Source organism: Mastomys coucha, unplaced genomic scaffold (genome assembly GCF_008632895.1).
Source record: "Mastomys coucha isolate ucsf_1 unplaced genomic scaffold, UCSF_Mcou_1 pScaffold7, whole genome shotgun sequence".
Classification (NCBI taxonomy): domain Eukaryota; kingdom Metazoa; phylum Chordata; class Mammalia; order Rodentia; family Muridae; genus Mastomys; species Mastomys coucha.
The window spans coordinates 4131726-4148647 of NW_022196913.1; the positions used below are offsets into that span (position 1 = coordinate 4131726).

Sequence of the window (16922 nt, forward strand, 5' to 3'; positions counted from 1 at the left end):
AGGAGGAGGAGGAGGAGGAGGAGGAGGAATAGGAGGAGGAGAAGGAAGAGGAGGAGAAGAAGAAAACCCATAACACAAGAACAGAAACAATGCCCCCCACCACCACAAAAAGAAAAAAAATAGATGGCACCTATAAAATGACATCTGAGGTTGTCCTCTAGCTTCTACATATACATTTACCCACATATACGTTTGTGAATACGTACACACAGAGAGACAGACAGACACACATGGTTGTAATAGAAAAACTATTCAGATTGCTGAACTGTCTTTTGCTACATGTAAAATAAAAGCAAAAAGCCATGTGCAAGATAAAATGATTGTTTTCACAGTTCAAGGAAGAGAGCATGCATCCTATTTGAGGAACTCTTCAAGATGAGTATTATAAAGAGTTGGTTTGAATGTTTGTTTTAATCTTGACAAGATCATTGGTTTTTAATATTTATAATATAATTACATTGCTTAGAGTGCATGTTGCTCAAGTAATCTAATATTATTCTGGTGACATATTATTACTAAGCTTTAATTTCATCAACAGCAAGAATTCAAAAACACATTTAGGTTATCATTAGCAATGGAAAATGAAGCCAATGCTTGTTCAAGCACCTTGCACATGTATCTTGTTTCAAGTTCAAAGCATTTTTGGCTTCCAAGACACAATCCATGCTGTGTTATTTGTACATTTATACAGAGTATTATCAACCTGTGGCCAGCGACTTGAAATTAATACTATGTAAAGCAATTAAAGGTGAAATACTCCATCCACCCCATCCTCCAAAACAGCTGTAAAAGGCCCTTAGGAAAATTTCAAGACAGTCAAAGCCAATGAAAACTGAATCATAACAGTGTTGTAAAATGCTGTTGTTTTCCTTCCCAGCCACATATCACTAGCTAGCAGTTGCCTGGACTGCAATTTTCCATTTCTCTTAGATGTCACTGCAAAAGCATGCTTTTATGACTAAACGGATAAAAAACTCCAAGTGTCATGTTCCACTAATCATTAGCCAAGAAACAAACAAAATAACTACAGATGCCTTGTTCTAAATGGTACCCAGGTATCAGAGGGCTAATTTTCCAGTGACAGGCTGATGAAATCTGAAGACAGGCGGACAGCTGAACAAGGGATGGGATTCTTCTGGGCTGTGCAAGCCAACGCTTGCCAAGGTAGAGGTAGTCTAGACACCAAAGGGAACAATCACTGTGAAATAATTATGTTATTTTATGTTAATGTGAGAAGGGAAATACTTGTCAATGGATATCTCCCAAGCTGCCCCTGGAGAAAACCCACAGAGTACCTGAGGCTGTATTAGAAATATAATTGAGAAACAGCTAACCTTATTTCTCATACTCTCTCACATGCATGAAAATGACTACAAGTTGCAGCTGGAATCCGATTGCCACCGTGCTGTTGACTTTCAACATTATTCAACAATAGAATAACAAAAATTCATGACAAAAAAGTAAATTGGCTCATTACCAAAATACCACCCACCAAACTCAAGAAGAGAGCACTCTGTCCCTTGGGTAATAAAGCAGCTACAACAGAGGATCATTCCTACGGAATATGTGAATGGCTGCTTGGTATTCACAATAAAGCACTGGTTAATAGAATTCAGGAGGCTCTGCAGATTTTCAGACATCTGAGTAATTTTCATCTGCATGATTACAGCATGGTTTGGGTCTTCTCTGACAACACAGAGGTGGCCTACATCTTAGCGTAATATAAAAGTTTGGAAGTCATTCCTCGTTCCATTATTTCAGGATTAACTTCTTCACCACAAACATGAGTAGACATACAACTCCCCTTCTCTGCAAATGATGGGATGCTCAGCCCTTGACGGCAGACGTTATCCAAGTGAAAAAGGACTATGGCAAACAGACTCAGCAGTAACATATACATCAGAACACACTCAGAGGTTGAACCCTGCAAGCTGGCACACCTTTGGAGTGCTTCTTTGAGATGCTATCCAAAGAATGAACACACACAGTAACAAAAATTGGATCACACTAAACTAGCTTTGGGGGTAATATCAGTCATGAATCTACAAGGTTTTCTTATAGTCCAAAACAAACAAACAAACAAACAAAAACAACAACAACAACAAAAAAAAGAGCTGCTCAGCTGCTTCTCTCTCTTCCAGAGTGTGTTGATCCTTGACCTTCCATTTCCCAGTAGTATTTAGAGTCACATTGTTTGTTCCTAGTTCTGTTTTTGAGATTATTTTAATGACCATTCAGCAGATCCCAACTAATGGCCCATGTCATATTAATTGATTCTCAAACAATTATTAAGCACCTTCAAGACTTCAAAGACTGAGAAGAAGTTTTTGTGCCAAAGCCAGATCCTAGATACACAGGGTTCAGTAAAATGTTTTTTAAAAGATGGCCACCCTGTTACTTTCTTTATTTTTCTCTTTTTCTTATTTAAAATATAAGAACTTCAAATGCATTTATATCAATAAAACTATATTCAGGTTATTTATGGGAAACATTTTTCTTTAAAAATCACTAACCTCTGGATATAATGATAATTGGTATATTAAAGGAAAAACCCACAAAATATCTCCAAATGTCAATTCTTTTGATTCTAATGTGGAATCAGCACTTACAGCTACTATCACCTATCTATATATCTGCTATCATCTCTGTATCTATCATCTATTATCTGTTATCTATTGTCTATCTAATCTATCATCCATCTACCTATTGTCTATCTATCTATCTATCTATCTATCTATCTATCTATCTATCTATCTATCTATCTTTTTATCATTTATCCATCTACCATCTATCTATATAAAGACATAAGAAGAATGAGAATGATTTCTCAAAATCATTCATAGACATTAGCCTCATTACTTTTTGATGATATCCTTTCCATGTGACTCAATGACTCATACAGAATCTTTTAGCACAATAACATGAGAAAATGAGAAGCCCACCCACTTAAGGAGGACACAATGCTATTCTCTGATTGTTTCAAAAATCAGGAGGCAAATAAAAAAACCCAGCTGCTCACCTTGGTGGACTTCCAGATAACTCTGTGGTAGTCTCCCTGTTAGAGAAAAAGAAAACAAGCATAATTAAAATCATTGTGGCAAATATAAAAATGAATCCCATCATATACAGCAACAAGGCAAAGTGTGAAAATGATATGGAACATGTGAGTAATTAATCACATTGGTTAATTTCCATAAACAGTTCAATGGTTACTTTGAAAGGAAACTTTACACATATGTAACATAACTGCTTTTACTTTCTGTTGGTAGACTTTAATTGAGATTAAAACACTGAAATTTAAATATCCAGAAGAAAGATGGTGAGAAAAAATATCTCAAAGTACCCTTTACATATCATGTACAATGAAATAGAGCAGGGAAACCTCTTTCCAAAGATCAGTTAAGAACAGAGAATTTGGGGGTATCACTACCTATTCTTGGTCATTTGCAGCTTCAGAAGGAACATGGACAGCACAGAATTCAATTTCTTTAGTAACAGATTACTGCTTCTCCTTTTCAACTCTTCCTCATGATGTTCTATGATTTTTGGATTGCTGAAGACTGGAACTACCATAATTTGAATGTAACTAAATGCAGAATAATGTAATAAAAAAAGACCAGACTTGTGATACATGGTTTACATGTATGTCTGCACACCATCTTTTATGGGACTTGGGCTAAGCTGGGTTGGTCACTGAAGAGGGCATGAAGAAAGTGCTGGAAGGTAGCTGCACCTAGGTTGTAGACCTCCAAAGAGGAAGGGCAGATGTGCAACTTCTGATAGCTTCAGGGCACATGTACAACATTTCTCTATGTCCCTCTCTGTAGTGAAGTGATTCTCAACCTTTCTAATGTTGTGACCCTTTAATGGGGTTCTTCATAGTTGTAGTGATCCCTGACCTTAACATTATTTTTGTCACTGCTTTATAACTGTAATTTTGCTACTGTTATGAACCCTAATGTTAATGCCTGATATGTGTGTGCATGCATGGATATGTGTGCACATACATGTGATTTGGGAGTTTGCATATGCCAGAAGATGTTGTTGGCTATCAATTTCTGTCTTATTTCCTTAGGACATCGTCTGTCACTTGAAACTAGATGTATGCTGGTGGCCAGCATTCTCCAGTGAGCAGCAGTGCTCTGCTCTCACTGGGCTGGGGTTCCAGGCACACACTCATGCCCAGTTCTTTATGTCTCTACTGGGATTTCAAGTCAGGTCCTTAGGCTTATAAAGCAAGCACTCTTACTCACTGATTCATCTCTCCAGCCTTATATTTATTTCCTTTAAGAATTTAGTATCTTTGTAAGAATTTTATCCTTCAAAATAGAATTTGCTCCTGTGAGTAAGCCAAGTAGGAAGTACCTCTCTCTCATCTTTCCCTTATAACCTCTAACACAATAAAAGTATCTAGTAAATGTTTGTTATTTGTCATTTGCTATTTACATATATATTAGTACTTTATAAATATCAGTTCAGTATATCAGAGTTGCCTTAATGAAGCTGTCTGGTCTTCTTGCTGACGCTGAGGGTAACATCTATGTTCAGAGTTAGCTCACAGTAACGGCAGCAGCCTATGGTTAAGGCATAACTATCTTTCTTTTGAATCCTTTAGATAATTGTTTTTGCTTTCCAGATTACCCATTTTCTAATACTACAAGTTTCTTGATATCTTTAAAAACTATGTTGTTCGTGCATTATACTAAACCAATTAGCCTTGGTGTTTTCTGAAAATTGGGGCCAGATAATTTCCCACAGTGCACATGAGATGTTATTCTGTGGTTTAAATCTGAATATCTCCCAAAAGTCTAATTTGTGAGAGGCTTAGCTCCTCCCTGGTAGACCCATGTATTGAGAAATGACTAGACACGTACACTCTGACACATGGACTCAGTGCACAAATTTCTTGATGGTTTTGTCATCTTGATGGCATTGTTGGCAAGCAATAGAAATGAGGAAGTAGATCACCAGGATCCAGTCCTAGGAGAGATGGATTGTTCCCCCTTTTCTTTGCCCTCTGTGTCTCTGCTTTCCAGTTGAACCAAAGGACTGAAAGCCTTGGAACCATGAGTCAAAAGAAATCATCTTCCTTCAAAATCTTTCCCTCACATATTTTGTTACAGTGAGGAAAGAGTACTGACAGCAGCACAGAATGCTTATTGGCCTCCCAGCCTTTCATTCACCAGAACACCAGAAATATCCATGTATCTCCTACTCTCTTATAACTACCCAAGATATCTTCAGACATTACTAAATATCCTCCAAGGACAAACTACCCTCACTTTCGATGTTTCTGATAGAACAAATGAATTCTCATAGTGCACCTCTATTCCAAATGCTCACCGGATGAACAACATTCCCTAGTGCCATGGAAAACAGTAACTGAGCCTTCCCAGAAATGTCTATCTCACTTTGGCTCCTCCCACTTAACTTGCCACACTTACAGAGAGTGCTGCTTCCCACACTCAATGAGAGTAATAGTAGCATTATACATTTTACATTTGACTAATCATGATGTAGTACTGATGAAGGGTCTCTGTGAAAATGTTCTTATTTCCCTGAGAACTAAATTGGATACTTCAGATAGACGAAAACTGCCAAGTCACTTAAGAAAAGTTGATGTATGTACTTAAGAAAAGTAGATCTATGGACAATAAGATTCTAAATACTGAGGAAAGCATGTGATTTTCATAACTGTCTTCAAGTTCCTGTTTTTCCAAAAAGAAGAAGATGAGGTGGATGTTCCAAATAGTGACCTATGGGCAGATTGATATTACAAGTCAAAACAGATGCCAGCAGATCTAGACTCTCAGAGAAAAGGCTTTGGCCCTGTCTTTGTTAGAAAAGGCAGATGCTGGGTAAAAAAGTGACCTTAATCTCATGTCTGAGAATTCCATTCTGCTCCTCAAAGACTTAAAGAAATAAATCAAGCTGGGTGTGGTGATATAGGCCTGTTCCAGAGTTCAGGAGGATCATGAGTTGGAGTCCAGCTGAGGTATATAACAAAACACTATTTGAAAAAGAAACAAGCTGGCCAAACGCAGGAGAACCATTGTATGAAGCTGTAATGATCAATGATTCTGCATGTTTGAGATCAACCAATCCAGAAAAGGCTCAGACTTCTTTGTTTTTTTGTTTTTTTTTTGTTTTTTTTCGAGACAGGGTTTCTCTGTATAGTCCTGGCTGTCCTGGAACTCACTCTGTAGACCAGGCTGGCCTCGAACTCAGAAATCCACCTGCCTCTGCCTCCCAAGTGCTGGGATTAAAGGCGTGCGCCACCACCGCCCGGCATAAGGCTCAGACTTCTTAAACAAATAAATACATCATCTCCATTTTCTAATATTTGCTCATTTGACATGCCAAGCGTTTCATACATGTGCCTCACCCAAATGGATGTAGTCCCGAGTCTCCTCCCAAGTGCTTACATTCCAAGTTCTTACACTCCAAGGAAAGGTCAAAGTGATGAGAACTTTCTGATATCCCACTGTTAAAAGTGTCTTAGTTGTGTTTCCTGTTGCTACGACAAAAATATACTGACAAAATCAGTTGACACAGGAAATGGTCTATTTTGGCTTGTAGTTAGAGGGTGCATCATAGTGGGGAAGCTGTGAAAGAACAAGCTTGACACTGCTGGTCAAGCTGCATCACAACCTGGAAGCAGAGCGCAATGAATACTGATGTTCAGCTCCCCCTCATGGTGAAGTCCAGGGCTGGGGCCTAGGGAATGACACCTCCCTCCTTTGGGGTTGATCTTCAAAAATCAACCTAATTTAGATTACCTCTCTCAGGAATGTCCAGAAACAAACCTAATTTAAAGAATTCCTCCAAGATGTGCCTAGAGGCAGTCACTGTTAACACTATCACAACAAAAGCAAGTTCTCTTTAGTCAGCCATGTCTCATAAAAAGTTGAATACTTGGTTTGTAGGACACTGAAAGCCTAAAAACTGTGAATGTAACAGAAGAATGCCATGCTTTCTACTTGGAAGTAACCCCAGCCTCTTCAGCTCAGGTCTAGAAATGGCTATAGGCTGGGCAATATTTGGAATTGAACCATATTAACTTCCTTTACTTGCATATTATTTCCAAGTTACTTTGATTTCTCAATGAAGGCAAATGTTAAAATTGAATGCAAGTGGCAAATAGAGAAATGACAAAGTAGAATAGTATACTCAAGGAAAAAGACCATCCCAGGGGCTAAGAAGCTCAGTAAGGCAAAAGTTGGTGGGTGTTTCTCTTGGGCTTTAGGCCACACTTTGGATCTCATGAGGACCTCTACACCCAGGATTGACTTTTTGCTCTGAGGCTGTTGATAAACTGGAACAAACAGGAAGGTCCTGTGGAAATTCAACTTTACTAAAAGGAGGAAGGGGACTAGAAAATACAGGTCCTTTTTAGTAGCAAGCAAGAGTTTCAGGTGTGTGACAGGGTTATTCACATAGTCCTTTAATAAATCCATCTTTCAAATTTTAAATATGTGGCACTTGGCCAATGGGCCAGCCTTCATCAGCTGTCTGAAGGAACACTTCCTCAGCATCTCCCATCTTTGCACTCCCTCACCTGTGCAAAAAAGGTCTTTGTTAGGACATACCACAGCCAGAGCTCACCATGCATCTCTGAACACCTTGCCAGTTTCCCAAAGTAGCTGGCCACAATAAAGCAGAGGACGTGAGTCCCCATGGGAGACATGGAGTTGGAGCCGGCATGATAAACATTTTTCAGAACTGGGATGTTTGTCTCTGAGGGGACCTATGAGTCTTCCCAAAGTACAAAGACTTGCTTTTGTAAATAGCAAAAATACATTTCACTGGTCCTGGATTTTAGTAAGGTTTCCTATATTCTAATTAATGATGAAAGCATCATCATCAAATAGACATCTCCTTCCCTCCCTTCCTTCCCTTCACTGTTCACTTTCTCTTCCTTCATCCCCTCCCTGCCTCCCTCCTTCCCTTCTGTCTCCCCTCTCTCTCTCCCTCCCTCCCTCTTTCTCTCCTTCCCTCCCTCTATCTCTCCTCCCATCCCTTTTTTCCTTTCATTCCTTTTCATTCAACTTGAGACAAACTGGGACCCTTTAAATTTAGATCTGTTTCTAAATAATGTAGAAACAAGAAGTTAGCTTAGAGGTATGACCAACAAACTGTGTGTTGACTCAGGGCAGGTTACCTTTTCTCACCCGGTGACCCTTAACTCTAGGAAATGCAAAACAATCTAGACATTCAGGTTCTTCTCTGTTTGACAACCCTCCCCACCCCAAGCATTCCTCAGGGCTTGCCCTCCTTCCCCTCTGGCCACGCCTCTGTTTTCATTCTCTCTCTATTTTGATTACCTTTTGAACTTCCCCAACTTTCACTCACATGCTTAAGATGTGCACATATATATAGCTGCATAGACAGAAGCATTTATTACATGGTAAAACCAGCTACTGTGTCCACACGTACATGTAACCGATCATATGTGCTGGGGATCTTATTGAATTAACCATCTGTTGCTTTAGCTTGTTTTCATTTACTTACACAAACCTAGTATAGGCTTAATTAAATAGGGATTATTATTCAACTATGGGATCTTTAGGGTGAAAGATAAGACAGAGAATATTGACCATGAGTTATAGAGTTAGAATCAGAAATGAGCGCAGGTATTGTGGTTTAGGGCCTGACATTTTATGATGCAGTTCAGTAGAAGATGTAGAAGTCACAGTGTTCTCTCTCTCTCTCATATGTAATCATATATAACCACATTTATTCTTGGTTATGTGCTACCACAGTGAATAACAAAGGTTAGGGATGTGACTCAGTTGGTTGAGTATTTGGCTAGCATGCAAGAAGCCCTGGATTCCATCCCAGTATCACATGAATCCTGGCATGATGATATAGATCTATAATGCCAACACTCTGGAAGTAAAGGCAGGAGTGCCAAAGGTTCATATACATGCATTTAGGTAATATAGGTATGTATCGGTACAAAAGCTATATATAGGAGAGCTGGAGATATAAGAGGCCCTCTCTCACAAAGACAACCAACCAAACAACAAATTTTACTGACAGAGACTTTATAGTCTAGATGGGAAAGACATAAGATAAATTGGAATATTTATCATTATTTACATAATAGATGGTATTAAGAGGAAGTAGGGAGAAAGTAAAAGCTGGAGTAGTGGGAGGAGCTATGGTCTTAGACAGGGAGGTGCTTGAGGACTTCTGAAGATACAGCTCAGGAAATCTGAGGATGCCTTAAACGCAGCCTTTTCCACCCCATGCTTGTTTCTATGCTCATCTTTTTACTTTGCACTAGTGCATTCCTTTCCTTGTGTCAGTGGCTTTTATTGGAGTACCCCTGAAGCAGACAGTAGGAAATGTACCTGTTTAAAAACAAACAAAAACATATAGGCTGACTTGGAGTGCACATTAAAAAGGCTGGCAAAGACAAGAGGAGACCAGACCCTATCATGCACTTAACTAGTCACTTGTAGATTTTTCTAAGAGATAGCTGACGTTGGTACTAATACCCTCCTGTGTGCCAGAAAGTGCATAGTGAGCCAGCCACATTCACAGACATCTGCCTTTTACCAGCTCTGCCAGGGTGCAAAGTGGGGGTGGTGTGAAACTCTCTACAACTTTCAGCTTCAAAGCAAACATCTGAGAGGTAGCATTCCCCTTTATGTTACCTAATACACTTCTGGGATTGACTTATCTGATCGATATCCAGACAGGCTCCGGGCTCTGGACTGCTGAAAGCTGGCACTGTAGAAGACTGGATTTCTGTCTACCAAATCCCCCAGGACCCATGAAGAATGGAGTGGGCAGGGTTTGGAGTTAGTGTCTTGCCTCTGAGAGTAGGCAAGCATGCACTCAGATTGCCAGAAGGACCACTATAGCTAAGAAAACTGGAATCCAATTCATGTTCTGTCCACTCTCCTTCTGGTAGGCCTCATTTTCATCTGCAGAGATGCTGTTTAAGATCTTACTTGGCTCAAGACTTATTCATGATATTTTAGTATTCTTTATGTGACACAGCTGCAAATGCCTGCTATTGTGTGTGCTTGGCTCAAGTGCCTTGAAAATCAAATTGCTGGAGGTTTCTCTTCATCAGCACCACAAAGAGCCCATCTGGCCTGACTGGTCCATGCAAGAGGCCACTGCTTTAATGGCACGGTTGTCCTTTCTGTCACTTTGAGGTAGTCTTAAGGGCCCCTGTTTTCCTTTCTTTCACCAATGTCATTTTGACACCTGGCCTATGGATCCCCTTAGGAAGATGGACCTGGTTTCAGCACTGCCAGTGGCATTGAGGGTGCAGGAAGCCTCCAGGGATCCTTGGCTCTGTGGATTAATCATTGTACTCGTGATGCTCAGTGATTCTACCATGTTAAATAGTGTGATATAATAAGTACCTGAATAGGCCATCAGTAACAACTCCTGCTCATTAAAACACACTTACACAGACTTTAGCAGTAGCAAATGTTACAGCCCTGGAGGACAGTTGGTGAGCTTAGACATGGCGCATTGAGTTTCATTTACCAACTTATACTCTCAGAGAGGAAAAGGAAATGCAAAAATCACATACACTCAATCCAGACAAATTACATGCAAGACTGTGGATTACTTCCTTCCTTCACTCCAGTGACAGCATACTGACAAAAGCAACAACAGAAGGGGGTGGGGTGGGGAGGAAGCACGGGTGGAAGGAGGGAGGATGAGAGGGAGGGTGGAAGGGAGAGAGGAGGGAGAAAAAGATTGAAGGAGGGAAGGAGGGAAAGAGGGAGGGAGGAAAAGAATGAAAGATGGGAAAAAGGGAGGGAGGGAGGTAAGGATGGAGGGAGGGATGGAGGAAAGAAGGGAAGGAAGGAAAGGATGAAAGGTGGGAGGAAAGGAGAGAGGGAGGGAGGGAGGGACTCAAGGGTGGAGGGAGGGAGGGGGATGAGAGAGAAGGAAGAAAAGGTTTCTAATGACCCCATATATGGGGATGAAGACACAGCCACAAGTGTATATAGACAGGTAGATGGATAAGCTCACTATTGACGTGGCTAGCAATTGAACCGAGAGCCTTAGTATGCTAGACAAGGACTCTGATCTGTAACTCCAATTCACTGAACCCCCTCCTCTGTGGAGGAAAGTTTTGGTGAAACAAACCTGGAAAGATTGGATTAGTGGAATAATCACCACCAAAGTCATGACTAGCAAAGCAAATTCCTTTTTACCCAGAGGATGGGAGCTTGTGCCTAGATATGCTCATTTTCCTAAGAATCTAAACTGTAAGAGCCACTGTCTTGAAGGAGAGTCTAAGGTCAAGGTGGGAGCCACCATCATTTTTGTGTGGTAGAGGCTGCTGAGGGTGGAACGCACCCAAGGAACCCAAGACAAGGAAAGGAGAGGAGGCACCACAGACTGAGGGTTTCTGGGATGGAACAACATGATGCAAGTAATGAAGAGATGGACCACAATGACTCCTACATCTGGGAAATGCTCTAGATTAGCACCAGGTTGTCTCAGGCTCCTGTTTGGTTCTGGTGGAGTGGGAGGTGGGGTCTTTGAAGAACACAATCTGGAACAGAGTCATCAAGTCCCTTCTAGCCTTCACCCAATACTGTGACATAAGGGACCAAACATAGCCACCTGAGGCTTGACCTGCAGTGTCCTCCATCACAGGGATGGTTCCTCAGAGGGTCTCCTTGAACTTGGCCCTGGCTAACAGTCTGTACAAAAGAATGGAGCTCAAAGGTGCTCTTTTTTTTTCTTCTTTAAACAATGTACCAGATATTATATCATAACTAACTCTGACGTCAGGGTAGAAAGCTCGTAGTAGCCAACCACAGAAAAGGGGAGAAATGATGTAACAACAGAACCTCTTTGTTTGTTTCTTATTATTTTTTTTATTTTTTCAGAGAAATAACCCTTAGATAATAAAATATTCTCTTTCCCTAAGTTCAAAAAGCCCAGTCCTTGAGCCAGTGTGAAGGCTCTGAAGCAAAGGCACTTGCCATGCAAACCTATTTGGCCTGAGTGCCAACCCCAGAGCCCATGTCAAGGTAGAAGGAGAGACGCAACATACAGTAGTTCTCTGTCTTCTTCATGCATATCACAGCATAAACTTGCACACACAAACATGTACACACAACAACAACAACAACAGTGAATAAAATTTGTTAAAGCTTGCTTCTTTTTTATATTAAGTGTTATTTTTAAATAGACTTCTCTTAGTCACAGAGGAAAAGATGTTCCTAACAACTATTATTTTACAGAAGAGCAACAGGTTCACTTAGAACCAGGGATCAAGGACCAGTCTTTGTAAAGACACAGAATAGGCATAAGGTATGTATGTGAGAGAGGTGGTGACAGATAGAGAGGAAATGGAGGGAGAAGGGGAGGAAGTGAGGGATGGAGAGAGAGAAAGAGAGACAGAGACAGGGGGCCTTTCATGAATATGATAATTTTACCTATTTGAAAGAGTGTTATTCTAAGCATCATTAGCAGAGGGACAGTTAATGTTATTTTAGAGCCTCCAAATTTTCCATGTTGCTTCTTAGAGCCTCTGCTGGGTACATTAAGCACAGTATTCATATTACCTCAGAAAATTCAAATGCATGTATTCAGTGTGTCAGCCGTGGTGGGTCTTGTCCAAGCCTGTCATTGAACTATCTCCATTATGTCCTGTTTTGTAGCAACAGGAAATTTGAACCAACCCCAGATGAAATCTACAACCTTCATCACATTCAGGGATGACAATTATGTCTCCACAATCACTAAAATAAAGAAATAAAATAAAACAAACCGAAGCGGAATCAACAGTAAAAGAGCTAAATTATAGATAAGAGAATATTCATAAAACTATACCTCATCTCAGGAACGTGGGTGCACTGCCTCATGCCAGGATTTCTTTAGGCATTGGTGATATTCAGTATATTGCAATTGAGTGCAATTACAGTTAACTATAATTAAGAACAATTACAGCTTTTATTTCTCTACTTGTTCTTTAAAAGCACATTTGTAATAAAACTTTTTTAAAAGGTGAAGAATATAATTATACATCCTTATAACGTCTCCAATAATTAGTTTGACTAAAGTTTCCTCTGGAACAATTTTCATTTTAACTGTCAGATCTGCCATTTATAGTCAATGGAACATACTTTAAAAAATTCCATCATTAACCTTTTTCACCCCATATAGCTGTATATGAATTACTGGTACAAATGAACAGTTTCAGTGCTTAAATCTCTAGGGCCTGATGCAAGGTGAAATTTTTTTTTACTAATGTTTGCATGTATATGTGCATGCACACATATATGTGCAGGCACATGTTGTGTGTATGTATACATATATGTGCATGTACATGTATATACATGTGTATGTATGTGTATGTATGTGCATATATATGTATGAATGTGTGTATATGTTATGTGTATTAGCATGTACATGTATGTATATTAATGTGTATATGTCTTTGAAGAAAAGATTTGGGTAAACAGCTGCTTTTTTTGCAGGCAACCGTGCTCTATACTTCACAGATCCTAAGACACCAACCTCTGTTTATTTGCTGTGTATTTATGAAGTGAAAAGCCAAGAAGTCCAGAGATTGTGACAGAGATTTCTTTGCTTTAGGGGCTCCCAGAACACATGTCAACATAAGCTTAATTGGGAACAGTGAAACACAACTTTTCTATAAATCTTGAATGCAACTCAATTCCATGTCATTCTATCTTCTTTGTTATTTGGTAAATTGTAGGGGAGGACTTGATCACCTTTGGACAGTTCTGTCAAAGCATACATAACTAAGAATGGTTGGTGTGAAGGTCCAATAAATAGAATATGCATAGTTCCCAACAAGAACTTTTTTTTAAAGGTCTTTGCTATCAATATTGAAAATAACTGATAATTAACATCTAAGAAATTTTGACACTATGACCCTGGAAATTAAGGATAACCTCACTTCTTATCCAATTGCATTAGGAGGCCTGGGAAACAGATGATTTGACAAAGTCTCTGCACTCTGAGGATGAGCACTTATGATGAATCATCTCTTAAGGTCCTTTACAACCTTAAGATGACCTAAGAGCTGACCATGCATCACTCTGATGTCTATCAGACTGAAAGAGGCTCATGTGCCTGTGATGGGGTAGATTAGTGGCAAGCTCATCCATGGGACAGACTTTTAGTATCTAAGATACTAACTTATTGAGACTCTAATGTTACTCAAATATTCTCAATATTAAAAATCTTGGAAAAGACTTGGTTGTAGTTTACAGTCATATATTTGCCATAAGATCCATTATGCATTTTTATTCTATACCAACCACAAAGACCTATGTACTTGCTATGCTTTATTCCCTTTGCCCAGAACCTTATACACATTTTATCTTTTATTCCTCACAAGATTATTATTACTATCACTCACATGAGAAAACCAAGGCTCAGAGGTACTGTGCGAGTGAGAATCTAAGCATATTAAATTCTAAGATATGCAAGTAAAACAAGAAAAAGAAAGAAAACATAACCACTTATTCCTAAGAGATACCAAAAGTTAGACAATCTGGGGGCATCTCTAAGAATTTTAAATTTAAAGTAAGGGGGAACTAAACATGAAGTTCCATTTCTAATGTTAAATAGAAACCCACAAATATATATTTTCACTCTTTCTTTAGCACACACAAAATATTTTGTTCTTATCTTTCCTTTCTGAAGAAAAAGACATGAGATGTAGAGAAGGTTGGCCTCAATTTCTCCATTTTCCTGCTTCAGCTTTCTTAAATTCTGGAATTACAGGTGAGGTACAGACATTTTCTAAGTAAAAGGTCTGTATGTGTTAAGAATTTTAAGACCAGAGGATGGGTAAAATGGCATTTCTCAGGTGAGATATGAAATAAAACATTCCTTTAAGCCCTGGTTTTACGTCATCCCAATGTAAATATGTTCACTGGATTCTGCAGCTCTGTCACTAGCAGAAGCAATCTACCTGCCCAGAGGTAAGGGATGGGGAAAGCTACCGTGCTGTGGTCATTTCGCAGTCTGTGAGGTGCTTACAAAGAATGATGTAGACTCCAGTGCTGTAAGACAGAATTACAAAGCATGGTGGGTAGTAAAAAGAATAATGCCACAGAATAATATGGGTTAGGGTATTTATGTTTAAAGCAGAAAACAGAAAAAGGCATTCCATGGGTTGATTTGAGTTTAAATACAGACAGCAATAGCCTGAGGAAGTGGTAGCTTCTACGAAAAGCACTTGGCATCTTGTCCCTCATCTGCCTTGCATCCCAGGACACTAAGCACCACGGATCTTCTCACACCCAACGTGTCAGCTATGTCAGGCAGGAACATGAACACACTGCCAGTGAATTTTCAGGCGTGTGAGCATGTCCTGGGCATCCACAGGCTCCAGCGAGGGCACTGTGTCTCTTATACAGTGTCTAACCCACAGTGTTGGCTTTAGAATCACCCAGCAGACCCCCTCTGGGTGTGTTTGTGGGACTTTTCAGAGAGGTTTAACCTGAGTGTGGGCAGTAGCAGCCTATAGATGGAGGTCCCAAAGTCAAAGAAATGCATGGATATCATGTCCTCACTGTAGACATACTGTGAGCAACTGCCTCAAACTCCTGTTGCCACCTCTGTTGAAATGTATGGGTTCTTTTCCCCTCTGCTCCAACATTGCCCCTCCTCCTATCTCTCCCGTTACTGGTCATTTCCTGTCTCTTTCCCTTAGCTTCCAGGTCTAGAGCTTCATCTAAATAGAGTCTAATGACATGTATATCCTTTTGGTCTGACTTTTCTTACTCAGAATCACTCTTGAAATTCTTCTACAGTGCACCCTCACCTTCTGGGCATATTGTCTGAATATAGTGCAAGTTGTTAGTTCCTTCTCTTCTTGATGGCATGAGAGTTATTTCTATCTCTTACTACGACAAATCAAACTGCTATGATGATTTTCATTCATGTTATTACATTACTTCCTTGGGGAAGCAGGAACCTACATGTGCACTCAAGGGAAATAAGATTTTTCCACAGGTAGATTTGAATAAACATACCAGCAAATGGCATATCTGTGTTTAGCTTCCTAAGAAATGTCCAACTGTTTCTAAGTGAGTACAGCAGTTTACTTCTTATCTACAGTGTGACGGGAGCCGATAGCATTCCAATGCTTTCCTTCAGAATGCTTTGGAATGGAATTAATTTCAGCTATGCATCAAATAGTCAAGTGATAGTAGCCCACTGTACATTTAATTAACTAATAATATTGAGAAACTTGTAATGTGCGTATGTAATGTTTGTCTATCTTCACCCAATATTTCACCCACTTAAAATATCAGATTTATTTTCTTATTGCTAAGTACTTGGGATTGTGTGTATTGTTTAAAGCAATTCCTACATTGGAATTTCTACAACTCTGTGTCTTGCTTTTCACTTTATTTTTGATGATACACAGAGATGATTTTTTAATAAAGTTGAATATACTAGTTTTGACTCATGCTTTTAGAGTTGTATTAAGAGCATTTTGTTGGAATGAGGAGAGAACAAAAGGAATACAGCACTTGCTATGCAAACAAGAAAGTCTACATTCAGATCCCCAGTACCTGTGCAAAAATTCATGCACAGCAGTGCCTGCCTCTAATCCTATTGCTGGGGAGGCAGACAAAAGAATTCTGGGGCTTGCTGGCCAGATAGTTTAGCTAATTGTGAGCTCCAAGTTCAGCCAAAGACCCAGCCACATAGTAGGATAGAGAGGAGTTATTGAAGACACCTGACATTGAACTCCATCATCCACAACGATGTACCAACACCATAAAACGCATAACACACACACACACACACACACACACACACACACACACAGCACATACACACACAAACACACACACACACACAGCACATACACAACACACACACAGCACATACACACACACACAGTACATACACACACACACACAGACACACACACACAC

At 39.7% G+C, this 16922-nt stretch overlaps 1 protein-coding gene across 4 annotated transcripts in view; it reads right to left on the reverse strand.

The window, feature by feature from the left end:
- The window catches only part of Celf2 (CUGBP Elav-like family member 2), an 859338-nt gene that overhangs the window by 431869 nt on the left and 410547 nt on the right, over positions 1 to 16922 (reverse strand). For all 4 annotated transcript variants that reach the window (XM_031359771.1, XM_031359773.1, XM_031359778.1 and 1 more), the window contains one exon: positions 3020 to 3055. In XM_031359771.1, coding sequence (XP_031215631.1) covers positions 3020 to 3055 — 36 coding nt within the window. The remainder of the gene's footprint in view (positions 1 to 3019; positions 3056 to 16922) is intronic.